General features: G+C 36.4%; 1 protein-coding gene across 1 annotated transcript in view; it reads right to left on the reverse strand.

Annotated features, from left to right (window-relative positions):
* The window catches only part of LOC101159130 (lysophosphatidylcholine acyltransferase 1), a 32,834-nt gene extending 25,369 nt beyond the window's left edge, over positions 1-7,465 (reverse strand). The window contains exon 1 of the mRNA XM_004077761.5: positions 6,899-7,465. Within this exon, the coding sequence (XP_004077809.1) occupies positions 6,899-7,021 (123 nt within the window). The 5' untranslated portion in view covers positions 7,022-7,465. The remainder of the gene's footprint in view (positions 1-6,898) is intronic.
* Between the last annotated feature and the right edge of the window lie 8,948 nt (positions 7,466-16,413).

Below are 16,413 nucleotides of genomic sequence, written 5' to 3' on the forward strand. Positions count from 1 at the left end.
GGGACAGGAGGATTTTGGCTAAGCTAACATCCATCATGGATAACACCTCCCACCCCCTGCACCAAACTGTAGAGGCACTGACCAGCTCCTTCAGCACCACACTGTTACACCCACAGAGCAAGAAGGAGCGCTACCGCAGGTCATTCCCCCCCTTACAGCCATCAGACTGTACAACACTCTGTTAAAGTGACACTCCACGGTCCCAGGGGGGTTTTTCATTCACTCATTTATTTATTTACTTATTTGTTGCAGTTTTTCAATTTTCAATTGTTTTTGTTCCTGAACAGTTGTTTGTTTTGGTGTGAACTTTGGTGTGAGAAAAACAAACAAACAAAAAAATGTTTTTAGATGTTTTTTTTACAGTTGACCCCATGTTTTTTATACTTTTGCAGCTGTATTTATTTATTTATTTATTTAATATTTATTTAATACGAATCTCATTTTTGATAATAATTTTCATAATTGTATTAATCATTTTAATAATACTTTTTAATAATTTGATATGAATGTCATTTTTGATGTCATATTAGATAAATTATTTCTGAATGTCGTTTTTGCTGCCACAGATAAATGAAATTTCCCCATTGTGGGATTAATAAAGTCATTTATCCATCTATCAATCTATCTAAAGAAAATTAACCTGAAATTGCATTTCTGAGGATTTCCATATTCAACTCGTTGTGAATCAGGAGCAGAAAGAAAAATACCTTTCGAAAAAGACTGGTTTTGTGATGTGGAAAATAGGCTGGGTGGGCCACAGGCTCCCTGCCCCGCAGCTGGAGGAGAATGGTGGCCGTTAAGTGCCAACAACAACTCAAAAGCAAATTTCTTATAAACTACTGGCGCTCTGCAGAAACTATGATCTACAAACAACACAGATTTTTAGATTTTGGCTAAAAACGGCATCATCATAATAAAGAAACGACTGGGAACGCTTTAAAAACAGATCAAAATACGATCAGATGAGTCTTTATAAAGCTTTCCACAACTTGTTACTTCATTGCTGGTATGTGTAGCTGATGTTTGTCACACTTAAATGTTCTAGTTAATAAACAGTTTTAGACGTTAGACAATACTTACACTGTACGAAACTTTGCTGTAAATTGAGGCATAAAAAAATCTTAACCCACATGAGCCCATGAAAAAAGTGATCTGTCTTTTCCAATTTAAAATGTTAACAGTGGCTTATCGTATCTTTGAAATATTCTTCAGCATTACTTGCCCCTAGTCAACAAATGACTTCAGTCAAAAGAGCCAGATTGCGTGAAAGACACAAAAAGAATTCCCAACAACTGACATGGTGCAGCATGCTAAGGAAATGTGGAAACTGATGTTAATGTCTGATAAGATCTACCGGTTTGAAAAGGGTTGTAATTCACAGTGAAAGCCATTATCTACAGATGCAGAAAATATGGAACAACCACGAACCCTGCCTGAAGTGGTCAGCTGACCAAAATGAATCAAGAGTGCAGCAAGAACTCACCCAAAGATCACGCAAGTCCCCACGACACCCCAAGAACTACAGCCCATACGTTTATCAGCTAAACGTTTGTGACTTCATGCCTTTCTGAAGGAATATTCTCCCGACTGACGTGACAAATGTTTCACATTTAAAAGCGTGTCCCATCCCAGGTTCTGTCAAGGTTAGCAGTGTTTCAGAAAAAGAACATCCTACCCAAGAGTCAAACATGGTGGTGACAGTTTTGTAGTCTACAGCTGCAGAATTTAGCCATCAACCAAAATATCCTGAAAAAGGATGTCCTATTCCTGTTTGTGACTTAAAAACACCAGCAAGTCCACTTCTGGTGGGTTAGGGAGGAACAAAATTGAGAAAGGACACAACGTCTGGGGAAGTAGTTGTTTTAAGGTTTAAGGTACTCAATAGTGCTTTTGCTTTGAACTAACATTTTGAATGAAAATTGGAACCTAAACAAAATACATTCACCAATAATGACTTTTTTAAACAATTGTTTAAGATTGATCAGCAGTTCTAATATTTTGATAGAAACACAGACTAACAATAATTTGTGTGGAAACAAAATATATTAATGGATAACTGAATGGCACTTTTATTGTTGGAATGTTTTCTTTAATCATTGGAGTGAATATAAAGTCTTCCATTCACTTGAGTTAAAAGTGTTGAGCACCTATAGGTGGACCGGATGTTTACTCTGCATCAGCTGAGGCTTCATCATTCATGTCTAACAGGATTGTTTGCAGCTTGTGAACCAATGAAAAGTGATCTTGAGTCAACATCATCACAACCTCATGATTGTGAAAAAGGAAGTGGTGTCTTTTATTTAAAGATATCAAACGTTATTGTGAAATATTAGCAGAGTTTTTATTAATAAAGTGATGAAGTCAATTAGGGTCATGCTTTTGGAAAATTTAGATAACAAAACGATTTATTCAAACATTCAGGATTAAACAGTGACAGACAGTAGCTCTATTGCATTGCACAGTTATTTGTTTTGACAAACGCACTCAAAATAACCCATAGAGTTGCTTAAAAAACAGAGCTTCCCATCGACCCCCTCTGACCAATGCTATTCCTCTTGACCCCTCTAGGCATTCTGGGTAGTTTAGCCATATCACATTAACGATAGATATTTGTTTGGGATAAGAAACGCAATATAGAAAATGTAAATACCGTGAAAGTACAAATAATATAACACAAATAATATGAATAGTTCTAAATCATTAGGCCAGCCTAAATAACTTATTAGCAATAACTTTATGGAGTTGAACATAGTTAGACAACCATTGTTTTTATAAAGAAAAGAAATTTTACTGTCACAGCTCCTGTTTAAAAAAAAAAGAAGAGATTCCAGTATGATGCTTCACTTCCAAAACTCTAAAGAGGACTACTAATAATAGATTACCAGTAATCAAACTTTTTTTATCATTTATATTATTTAGCATAAAATAGAAACAGATTGCCTTCATTGTTGTTATAAATGGTAAATTGCCAATCGGAAAAAAAAGAAAGAGAAAAAGAACCCAGAAAAATAAAACATGGATAGGCTACAAGGTTCCATGTAAAAGAAATTCTGCCTGTGATTTTATTTTATTTATTTTCAGTATATCTATTACCCTCTTACTACAGGGACACTTCTCACTGAACGTGACATTTATATTGATACAAGAAAAACATATATGGGCTCTAGTTGTTTAAAAAAAAAACAACAAGAATAACCATCAACCTCGTGTTGCTCAGACATTCCCTGTTGTGTTCTGATTGTGGTCTGGATAATGAAGTAAACAATATCATTCTCTTTTTTTACAACCAAACTACCTTTTAAATGCAAATTTTACAGCCAAATACACTAGAATACATCATTTCTGTTTGTAGGCACTATTGGATTTAATATCAGAAAAATCTTGCAAATAAATGCGATCAAAAATTGCAATAAAAAATAAAATAGGAAACCGAAAGATTTGCTTTTGACTTCTTGCAATAGTTTCAACCTCGGCAACTGTTTTACATCCACCCCCACTCCCCCCACCGACATAGACACACACTATGTGTGTAACTACACACACTGTCAGAGTCACTATCATGAAGGAAGTTAAGTCCCCATTTCTCACAGAGTGCAGAAGCGATGAAAAGTTTTTAGTTCTTGTTACATACATACATTACAAAGCCCAGATCCTGCAGGGAAAGCAAACACACATTGGCAGCTGACACCAGATAAGAGTACAGTTTTACATAAGCTCTCATTTTTATTTATTTATTGTTTTAAATGTTGACATTTTATTGTAAATGTAATTTATTGTTTCCCCCTAGCCAGGACTCCCTTGAAAAGAGATTCTTAATCTCAATGGGACAATTCCTGGGTTAATAAAGGTTAAATAAAAAAAATTAAAATTAAAATAGTAGATAACCTGCAAGTACCTAGGAGTTCAATAGCTAAATTATGGAAATCATAATATTAGCAGAGCTCAGCTTTATGTTGATTTTACCTGAAATGGCAAGGCATCACATTTCTTGTGCCACAACAAGGCCTTCCTCTGAATAATTAACATTGAAAACCAGAGTACAAGTAAGTAAACTACAGACTTTTCTGACTGATGCCTTTACAGACCAGGTAAATCCATATACATGGCTTTATAACTAAGCTAAAAAACTTAGACTAAATGAATATTTAAAGTTTTTTTGACTTAATAGTGACTTTGAAGTCTAAATGGCAAAATAATATACTTTGCAACAAAAACATGAAATAAAACAAATGTAAAAACCAGCAGCTCCTAAATAGCATGAATATGCCTTTTTTTTAAATGATCATTTACATAAACAGACAAAATAAAAATATTGACCCTTAGAAGTCTCTGAACGCACCAGAGCGTTTGCTCAATGATGTAGGAATGGCGCCGACCTGCCATTAGTATCGTTTTCATACAAAATACAACATGAAGGTTTCAAAAAGGTTTCTGGCTTAAAATCGTTTGATTCAAAATAAACATAAAAGTCATGACACATAATTGACAAGGTCCATGCCATTTAAATTTACAAGGATTCGAGCTATAGGAAGCAAGTGAGCAACAAGTAATTTTTCAACGTTTTTTGTGCGCTTCTGCGAGTGCCAGCAGAACGTGGAGTTACACAACAACTATAAATGTGACGGACCTACTGAAGCCTTTTGACAAATAAGATTATTTTCTATTTGGATCTTGAAACGGATGATGAGGTAGATGATCCTTCTTGCCAAGTTGAAGAAGAAACACCAGAGGAGACGCCAGAGGAGGTGCAGCTGAATACACCAAGGTATTTTGTAATGCTTTTTTTTTGGCATCGTTTTGACCTTTTTCTTGCTACTTTGGGGGACTTGTACATTTTTGATCTTATAGAACATAAAAACAGTTGTTCTCAATTGATGGGATTTTTGCAGCTAACAAAAATTGCAAAATTTACAACTTAGAATAGTGCTTTTTGTAAGGGTTAAGATTGTTTAATTTTGGTATTATAGTGTAATAATAAAATCATATCTGGAAAAAAAAGAAGCTGGGGTTGTACAAAAAAAAGGATATGAACCATTGCCACAAAAAACTGCTTTAAAGACCCACTCCAATGAACATTGTTTTTGGGTGTTTATAAGATGCTCTTATGTTTTTTTCCCCATTATAGAGGACATATATAAAGGAAATTAAGATTAAAACATCTGAGTATTTATTTATTCAAATCATTGTCAATCAGGGGGAAAACCAAGAAAAGAAATTGCGGTTGGAAGCTTGTAGTTCTTACGTAAATTCTACAACCGACAAACTTCGCGTTTTGCTCCATTCTGAGCATCCACTTGCAGACAAACAGATCCATTAAAGTCATCATTTTCCTCATCTGAGCTGGAATCTGGCTCAAAACTGTACAGCTGAATAGCTCTGACATTGCACACCATTTTTGTTGCACTTCTAATGTTAGGTTGGGGATGTAAGGGGCTGTAAGCTTGCAGGAGAGAGCGTGAGGGGATGATGGGAAATTAAGGCAGGGTCACTCTGTGCCTCCAGTCCCGCCCACAACTCAGAGGCGAGATTCTGGTACAAATTCTTGATTCGTTGCGGAAACTATGTCCAAGAAAATGACAGGTTTCTCTCATTTTGCCTAAAGACATCATAATCATAATTAAAAGACCACTGGGAAGACTTTTAAAATAGATCAACAGATGATTGAAGTTGGATTTTAAAGGTAAATTATTCAAGCTAATTGTACTTATTAAAAAAAACGTTCAAAAGGGCCCAGGAGTTCTAAGGATTAAGCAATTCTAACAGACTATTTTATTTGACTAATCATGTCAGACAGTTAAATCTAGCTATTCATTTGAGCTGTGTTTCCTTGTTAGCATACAGAGGTAATAACTGTGCCTTGCTGTATGTGCAGGCATTTACTTCTTCATATGTTAGATCACATGATATGATGAGACAAAAACATATGATTTAAAAAAAAAATACAAATTCAAACGTGACAAAGGATACAAATGTCCATCTGAATTAAACACAGACATACAGTGTTTGCATCCTTTCTCAGATTACACACTGGATTAGCAGTGCCCGGCCTAATGCACAAACAGTTAATAGTATTCCAGTGTTTATTGTTTATGTTGTAGTAAAGGGCCAGCGGCTTGAAGCTTTCAGTTGGTATAAGGTTTTTCCGAAGAGGCTGAAAGCTTTAAATCTCATTACCACCAACAGTGACGGAGAGCTGGGATGCCCGTTTAGCCTGTTGCTACAAAACTATGGCAATTATGGCTGTTTATCCAGAGTTAAACGACTATGAGAAAATACTTAAGCTATTAGCTAAAAACGAAGCGCACGCGCTTGTTGTTCTGAGAGAAATTAAATAAAAGTAGCAGTGTCCGTCCACCCTTAATTTCCTTTCAGCACGTGTTAGGCACAGGGCAATGATATTGGCAGTAATGATTATTTACAAGTTTTAAAATCCCACTGTACATGTTTAGCAACATTTATCACAAAAAAAGTTCAAATCAAAGCTAATAAACCTCGCAAAAAGTAATAGCAACAAGCTAGGCCCTCCCAGCCAGGCGGCCACGCTCAAATAACTGTTTCGCTTCATGAGTCATAAGTTGCTTTTGCGTTACATTTGTTTAAAAAAAAACATATTGCCACCCACACCCATTTCTCGGACTCCAAAACACAGGCAAGAAAATTAAAAGTGCGTCTATTTGTAAATGAAATAAACCCGCACGAGTGCAGCTAGTAATACGGGCTAACTAGCTTGCACAATAGTAGAACTGACAACATGCAACCAGGAAAAAACTGCCTGGTTACACGGTGGTGACCGCCCATCTACTGTGTCGCACTAACTACTGATGTACCGAGAGCAACTGAAAATGTCCGATAGTTTAACCACACCGATTCACAGAAACGAATGTCTGCAAAAACATACCTTTGTTTTTTCAAGGGTGGTGAATTTCAGGACGTGCACAAATGGGTTTCTGATTGGGGGAGCTTGATCCATTTTCTTTCCATCTCCTTCAATCGTACAATGTCTGTTACTCGGAAGCTTCATGGCTTTTTTTCTTCTTTTTTTTTAAAGAAAGGTCAGTCAATGCGTCTGCTGTAGTCTTAGTATTTGCTATAAAAGAGTGCTTAAAAGCAAGCCTCTAATGATGTGAAAAACGCTGGTTCCTCAATCTAGCTTTGGCGGTTGCTAAATGAGGTGGCAGTGAAGGGCTATTAACGTTATCTTCCCTTCTTGGACAGCATGGGGGATAATGGTTAGCTCAGGATTAGCTGGGGATATCCAAAGTCTCCGATAGCTTTCTTCCTGAAGTGCGCAGGACGCCGTCCTCCACGGTATTCCCCAACCAGATCAATGCGCTAGCTGTAAATGCTAACTGAACGGACCACACGACTCCTCTCCTATAGTGAGACGCATGCGCACGAGTCACTCGCTTCTTCTGTCCCGAGCACGAACTTGTTGCCTTCAATGCTGTCCGAAATTCTGTACTTCAAGAGACACGGGGGTCTTCTTCGTTGTCTTTCGGTTGCTCCCTTTAAGGGGTCGCTCCAACAAATGATCCGAAATGATATAATAATTTAAATATTATTTACTAAATGTATGGATATCATTTGACAACTGCCTTAAAAGTTAAATAAATGAACCCACCACAACGTAAAATACCCTGAACTACTCTTAGAAGCTATCACAAACTATCTCGGCAATAACAAACAAGGAAAAGACTAATAGCAAACAAATGTAAAGAGCTATTCCAGTTAAACGCTGGCAGTGCAGGTAAAATGAATTATATAAACAAGCTGCTGCCCGTGTTTCCTCTCAAAATAAAACATAAAAAGTGTAGTTTGCTAATTACGAAGGGGGGGGGGGGGGGGTGAATTAATAGACACAACCTGTATATAATTTAATTTCTCCAATAGTGAAATTACAGTGTATATTGCTTTAGTAGCAGGTATCAGGGTGACCTCTTTTAGTCGCCATACTTTACATTTCAAATTATTTTATATAAGCGGAAGTTGGGAAACAGAATTTTAACACCTCAAATCCTAAACCTACTGCATTATTCGTGCGAGTATATATATGATCTACTATAGATACTTTAATTTTAGTATTCAAACTACAAGAAATTAATTAATACAATTATTATTTCTTGAAGATTGCTAATAAAAATCGAATCAAAGGGTTTTATTTTTTTGTTAGAGTCCAGCTACGTTTAAAAAAAAAAACAATTGTATGACTCCCTCTAGTGGTGACAGACGCAAAACACAACTAAAGGCAGTAAAACCCACATCTGTGCAGGTCAAGTGGTGTAATAGTACATTTTCACTCTTGATCGCACACATGTTTGAAAGGTAACGGTACCATGGTCCTCAGTATATATTTATATGAACCAGTTGAAATCTAAAGACAGCCATGCTTTTATGGTACACTTTACAGACACACATGCACACACTCATGTGCATATATATATTTTTGTTGAGTTTACAGATCGTTTTAATCATTCAATTTAATTATTTATTGATCACACCTTCTGATCCATTTGAATGAGAAGGTTTGTCCAAACCTTTGGTCTGTACTCTATCTATCTATCTATCTATCTATCTATCTATCTATCTATCTATCTATCTATCTATCTATCTATCTATCTATCTATCTATCTATCTATCTATCTATCTATCTATCTATCTATCTATCTATCTATCTATCTATCTATCTATCTATCTATCTATCTATCTATCTATCTATCTATCTATCTATCTATCTATCTATCTATCTATCTATCTATCTATCTATCTATCTATCTATCTATCTATCTATCTATCTATCTATCTATCTATCTATCTATCTATCTATCTATCTATCTATCTATCTAACCAACTAACTAACTAACTAACTAACTAACTGTCTGTCTGTCTGTGTGTATATATATATATTTATATTATTGCATGCTTTGTTGTAATAGTGTGCAATAAAAGCTAATACCATCATGCTGAGCTGTACTGCTAATTCACTTTGAACGTGCATCAGTTTAAAAAAGTTCCTTGAAATCATATTGACAACACTATATCCTTCCACAGAAGGAGAACTGCGGCTCTGAAGAATTCAGTTCTTCATTTTTCTTACACTGGATTTTCCCTTGTTCTCATAACAATCTGTTTCTGATGTTTTTTTCTTTTTTGTCGTTTTCTTCAGTTTTAAGAATGTCAAGGACAACCAGTCAGACATATACACATGCACAAAAACACACACTTGTAGATAACTTTTGCGAGCACGGACACTATTAATTTTTTTATTTTTTATGGTATGTGAGCAAGCATGTAGTCAAAGTGCCCTGCAGGCTGACCGTATCAGGTCGTGACATTTGCATTTGACAGGAATCACATCAGACAGGGTTAATACTTGAAAGGATGGAGAGATAGAATGAGAAGAAAAAAAACTCACGGAAAAGGTTCCCCCATTTCTTTCACACAATCCGCCCTCCGCCCCTTCCCTCAATCCCATATAGCCGAGATGCTTAAATTAAAAAGGAAGAAATGCAATTTAAAGACATGGGGTAAACAATCACAAAACACTTGTTTCTGGGGGAGAGACAATTTCCTGGTGCCTTGTCCAATTTCTTATGGCCTGGAGGGCTGCCGCATGCGTTTTAACACCTGGTTCTACACCACTGATTAAAATTGTAATGCTGATGTTGAATCAATCCTTTATGACATTTTTGAAATACATAACCACCGGGACATTTTATACATACTAAATTCCTTTTTTGTTGTTGTTCTTGTATGAAAATGCATAGGTGCAAGGTGCTGACTCACACTGAATGCCAGAGCCATGCCTTGCAACTGTTTGCAAGAAAACTTTCTTATCCTAGACAAGTATTACTGTAAAATAGAATAGTCAGTCAACCCACACCAGTCCGGGGACGTTTTAAGCTGTTTTTTTTTCACCTTTACAATTTGCCTAATTACTGTATGTAAGTTGTGATTTACTTATTTATTTTTTGCATAGTCTGGCCAGAGGTGCAACTTAGTCTCAGGCGCGACTTCTGTGCGATTTTCTTACAGTTTTTCTCAGTCGCTTTACTACAATTCTCAGATCAGAATGAAATTCCCAAAACTATTTGTTCAATCTTTACATCATGATGTCACTTATGCACATCATATAAGCAGTTTCTCACTTCTTTGAACAAGTTGCAATTGCTTTGGTACATCCATGCAAACGATTATGTACAATTCTCTGCTCTTTGCTACATTATCAATTGTTTATGTCATGTTGATCAAAATGTATTATCTAGTTCACTGTACAATAGTCTTACTCCTCAAAACACCTAGTCATTAGTTCATCGTAAAAGTCATTAACTGCAAAATGGTTGACCAAGTTGTCATAATGTGACAAACATATTTCGCTGCATTGCAAGAGAGGATATTCGCTGTGATATGGATGTGAATTTGTGGCCTAACACAGGAACGACAAGAGGTGTAGGAAGACCACACCAATTCCTACTGCACTGCCTGTACTGTTGGACAGAATATTGTCCTATCTTTTTTTTCCCTTTGTGTAACTGTTTGCAGTGGGTTTTTTCTATCTTGGTATGACATGGTCTGTCAACAAATTACAATATGAACAATAAAAGTTTAAATGTGAATCTTGTCCACTCTCTTGCAATCAAACAAAAAAAGGTGTAACTTACATTTTACAATAATTGTCAACAAAACTTTAGCCATAGTTTACATCAGAACCTCCCTCTAAAGTACACAGTTATATTGACAACATGACTAAGTCATTTGACTGTCTTGTTCGTAGACAATGACACAAGGACTTGACATTCTGATGGCACTGACATGTTCAATGACATAAAGACTTAGTTTTGAGAGATGAACTAAAGATTTTGAGCAAGTTACAGGCTTTTGCAAGAAATCCATAGTGTTTTGCTGTTTGTACAAAGTGTTTTGAGAAATGCACACACGTATTTGCAAACTTCAATTCTGATCTGAGAATTATAAAGCGACTGAGAAAAACAGTAAAAACAGATGCAAATGTAACAATTGCTAGAGGGCACTGCAGGTGTTTGTAGTATTTTCAGAAGAAGAAGCTACAAATGCGTGCCACGTTCAAGAACCCGCTGAACGTGGCACTTTTAGCGTGGTGCTCACACGGGTCTGTCGCCACCCGATACTAGCACACGGACTCACAGCTGGAAGAAGTTTGGTGCGAAATGTCGAAGCGGTTAATAATTGCGGGCATAAACCGCAAAATTATTCATTTCTCCTCCCAGATCAATTTTTAAAAAAGGTTAGCATTTCCGTGTTTCGAAAAGCACGCTATGCCCAAACGTCACTAATAAATCAGAGTCCCTGATAGGTCAAAATTCAAATAGATTCACTTTCAACGCGTGTTCAATGACTGCGCGTTTTCTTCGTTGAGTCTATAAACGGACTTAAATAGTTGCGTAGTGATGCGTGAAAATGAGACTTTTGAACATGGAAGCTTGAACGCAGATGTTTATATGGACTTTTCATTGTAAGTGGCTGGAACGCGTGTTTCCGAGTCCGGTGTGAATGTAGCTTTACAAGTTGTTAAGTTGTATAGTTCCAAAGGGATACAGACAATAAAGAATTAACCAGATTTGGTCATTTGAAGTGATTTAAAGAGTTTATTTGATTTGTTAGCATGTTTTTTAATTCTATAGCTTTCTGAATGTTTGCTCATATGTTGCGCAAATATAGTAGATTTCTCAGATGTCCCATCAAGCTAAATAAGCATTAGTGTGTTATGATAGTGAATTGTGAATACATATTATTAGTCTATATTTGTAATCTCTTCCGTTATTATGGTTTTCCTTGAAATGTCTGCTCTTGGTCCTGTATTTTGTATAATAAACTTCTCAGAAAAGTGTGACTTATAAACGATGTTTTCTTCTTTATTATGTTTTTTTTATTTTTTTGCTGCTACAATTTATTATCCAAAACGACATGTTTTCCAAAAGATATGGTAATTTATACATAAAAGTTTTTTTCATGGCAATGCTTGACAACCTCAGCTTCTTTTTTTTACAACTATTTTTTTAATATTTGGCACAAAAATTTCATAAGACCCCACAAACTGTCCAAATAAGTCAATTCAGAGTGGTAAATTTTGTCATATTATACAATCACAAATATTGAGATCCAAAAGTTTTTATGCTTTATAGCAGAAGATCAAGCATGTAGAGACAAAAGAAAAAAGTATAATCCACAAACAAAGCAAAGGTCAAATGAATTCTCTAAAAAAAGTCAGGTGAAGCTCCCTTAACTTCAAAACTTCAAGGATTTATTCCAAGCGGTAACACAATTATCTATCATAACTTTTCTGTTTGTTTTAAACCTAGAATTTTAAAGCAGCAACTTTTTCAAACTTTGACGTTAAATTTTGAAGGACACCAAGGCTAATGGGGGTGTCACTTTCCTTACTGTGTCACTGTCAACAGCCGATGTGATTGGCAAACTCACAGGTGAGTTGCAAGACAATTGAGGGCTGAAGCAAAATATAAAAAAGATTGTGAGATGGTTGTTGTCATTGCATACAGGTGTATGTGCTACTATTAAACTATGTTCACACCGTCCTAAGCAATGCGTGTTCAAGCGACCACTTTCAATTAAAAGTAAACGTTTTTTTGAGTCACAATTTAAAGTAATATGCAACTCTCAATTGACAATTCAATATGCAATGTAAAAAAAAGGATTTTGCAATTGACAATTCAATATGCAATTCAAGCTTAGAATATAACAATACATTTCGCAATTTAGAAATCTGTATTAATTGAGTATTTTGACTCATATATAACGTTGTTTTGCAAATAGACATGCATTACACTCAGGAAGGGGCTGATTTGCAATTTCATTTGAATTTTGACACAAAAAAGCATGGCATTTTACAATGCAATCGATTTTAAGTTAATTTTAAATTAATTTAAAGAAAACCATGTGTTGAAATTTCATTTTTTAATATAGAATTTTACATTTTAAATTGCAGAATGCCTTTTCAAAATGAATGATCAAATTGTATATTTCCGGTAAATTGTAAATTGCAAAATGCATTGTTAATAGAAATATGACAAAAAAAAAAATGACAATTTAAAATGCAATTGGTTTTGCTTTTATGTAATAACTTTTTTTTAATTGTCTCATTGAATTGTAAATTTTATTATTGAATTCTAAACTGCAAAACGTATTTTCCTATTCCAAGCCTGAATTGCGTATTGAATTGTTAATTGCAAATTGCATTTTTAAATTACATGATCAAATTGCAAATTGAATTGTCAATTGAGAATTGCATACTACTTTGAATTATGATAAAAAAATCTTGTATTGAAAAGTCCATATAAACGCGCATAAATGTGTGTTTCAGGCTTTTTTCTTGAAACTTCCAAGCTCACGCTTTGCTACACAAATTTCTACAACCGTTTTCGGTCTTTGAACGTGTTGTAAGTTAAACCAGGTTGAACATTTACCAACTACCAATTTGGTAGTGAAGTTTTGGTGCCGTCCCCTTTAATTCCAACCGTTTGAAAATTGTTAGTGAAGTAGAAATAATTAATCGCAGTTTGTGCCCAGCCAAAATTTTATGTCACCAAGTTTTTTCATATATCGGAATACAGCTGAGAAAGAAAACGCCTGGAGCAAGACTCGCTAGATTTGCACCACTTTGACATTTTGCATCAAGTCTCTTCTAACTGTAGGTGGCTGACATACTCTAGTAAACAGTAGAAAAAGAAGAAGCCCCTCCCTGCTCGTCTTATGTGAACATGCTAAGCATGCAACACACATTTACGCTGAAGAACGCGCATCACATGCTTGGTTTCAACGTAGCGTTACAGCATGATTTTATGTAAATGAGTTTGCTGTTTTGTAAAATCCTGATTTAGAGAAAAGTACACGATTGTGAGAATTATGGATGCAGATCTCCAAGTTGAAACAATGCAAAGCATTTGGTCACTGCGTCCATGTTATGATGTGTTCTTCTGAAAATCTGGCAAGCAGAAGTAAAAGCCAGAAACGTACCAGTATTTGAATGAAAATAATAATAACAGGAATCATTTGAAAGCAGAAAGTGCAAAAGTGATGAGGGAGAAGGTCCAGGCTTCCACAGCCGAATCATATCAGAGCCTCCCCTCAGGTCAAACATCTGAGCCGGCGTGGCAGACGCGCCGTTGTTGGCTTTCACGCCACAGAAATGTTTTACCAGCCTTCACGTCCGTGTCAGGGAATGGCCGCTGTGTTTTAAACCATTTTGAACACACAGAAAGAACATTTTGGCTTCAGGAAATGGATTGTGCTTGAGATTGACAGGAGGCTCTTCGGACATGTCAGTCACCAGAAGGCCCTTTGTTTTGCCCCTGTCCGAGCTCCAAGTACACGTGTCATTGTGAGATGAAAACATAGAGATTTTTTTTTGGAAGGTGGAAACCGTACAAAACTTCAAAGGTTTTTTTCACAAAATTCTGCAGACTAATTCACAACAGTCGCCTTTGTGCTATTGATTCTGCGAAAGCACTTATCTGCAGACTTCATGACATGCTGATGATGGCTGCAGGATGAAGGGTGGGAAAGCACAGAGATTGGAAACGTTTGAAATCGTATTTTCACAGAACGGACATATGAAATCGGAGAGAGCCGTGAGTCCAATGTCTGGCATGGCATCTAAGCAGCTTCTCCTCAATTTTTTTTTTTTTTTTTTGCCTTTGTCATCTCCCTTCTGTCGTCTCTTGTTCTCTCTTCCTGTCTGCCCCGTCCAGGTGCCGAACTATCTCCCAGCGAACACAGGAACCCATGAGCCCGTACATCCACGGCTCTTTGAAACGGAAGCCACTTTTTGCTGCTCATCTCGGAAAGCACCTTCGATCGTCCTCTCTGTTCTTTGCAGCGATGATGAGGTGGTGGTGGTGATGGGGTGGGGTTGGGGGGGCTCCTGCAAGAAAAGTGGCTTTTGAAACCAAAGCCACATGTCGGGCAGGACAGCCAGTTGTAAGACAAGGAAGATCTTTGTGGTGAACACAAGTGCTTGGCTGTCCTCTGGCATGCCTGTCTTTCAGTGTGGTTTTGCTGGCGGGACACCTGTAAAGCTGTAATATTACACAGGCAAAAACAAAAAAGGGAAACAGGGATTAAATGGACATGTGTGTGGGTTTTCTTTGTCAAGGATTGTTAAGTGGTGCTGATGAGTGGGTGCTCTCTGAAGAGTCAGGAGTCTTTGATCCTCAAAAATCTGCTTTATTATGATATTCAATTATAAATTAAATTATAGTAAAAAAAAAAACTTTTTTGCTTTATAGATAACTTTTGGAAAGGAAAGGATAAAAAGAACTATCTTAAAGACGCACTGGGATTAAAGTGGTGTTTTTACATGTTCTTGTAGCATTTTCCTGATGATTGAGGATGTATATAAAGATAATTAAATCACATTTCTGAGTAGTTCTTTATTCAAATCGCTGTAAATTAGGAGCAGAGGAAAATCGTGCAGTTGGAAAAAACTTGTAGACGTAGCTTTGGTCCTACAACAGCAAGCCACAAGCTCCCTGGTTCGCTCCATTCTTATGCATCTACTTATGCATCTCATTCTATCTCTCCATCCTTTCATGCATCTTATGCATCTACTCGCCATTTCTGCGGCACTGCTAATGTAAGGTTGGGGGTGTTAGTGGCTGTAATCTAGTGGGCGAAAGTGTAAACAAAGGGATGAAGGGAAATGGGGGCAGGCTAACTCCACGCTTATGGTCTTGCCCACCAGTCATAAGCGGATTTCTAATGAACTTCTGCTGCTTTGGAGAAACTATGTCCCATAAAATGACAGACTTTTTTTAATATTGGCTAAAATCCGCATACTTATAATTACAAGACCAGTGGGAACACTTTTAAAAAAAGGTTAAAAGATTATCGGAGTGGGTTTTTAAGTAAATTGAAAAAAGGTTTAAGAAACAGGCTGAATTTTGAGCTAATATTAGATAAAAGAAACATACATTTGGGTGCTGGGAGGGAAGTCATGGCTTTGGAATCCAGCTGGTGTCGAACAGGAAGTTAAAATAGATAAACCTTTAAATGACGTTGCACACAGAGACACTCAAAATAAGCATTACCTTGTTTTGCCATCATCAGAGTGGAGTGATAGTTGACAGAAAACCCTGGCGGATTGAAGACACAGGGATATGAGGGTCTGCGATGCTTCAAAAAATGTAAAGTTGCAACAAGTAAAGCTTTTGTTTTTCATTCTTTGCATTATGTGTATTCAGCCATACTACCTTTCCAGTTTGTAAAGTTTTTTCATAACTGATTTTTTTGGAGGCAGGGCCTGACATTGTGTCCTGTTATTCCTTCCAGATGTCATCCTCTGTCATTTTATACAACACAATAGATCCCACTGAAAGTTTTCTTATCAATTTTCAAAGTCCCTCCTCTTTTTGAAAAATAACA

The sequence above is a fragment of the Oryzias latipes genome, chromosome 16, assembly GCF_053564925.1.
Source record: "Oryzias latipes strain Hd-rR chromosome 16, Olatipes_Hd-rR_3.1".
NCBI classification, from domain to species: domain Eukaryota; kingdom Metazoa; phylum Chordata; class Actinopteri; order Beloniformes; family Adrianichthyidae; genus Oryzias; species Oryzias latipes.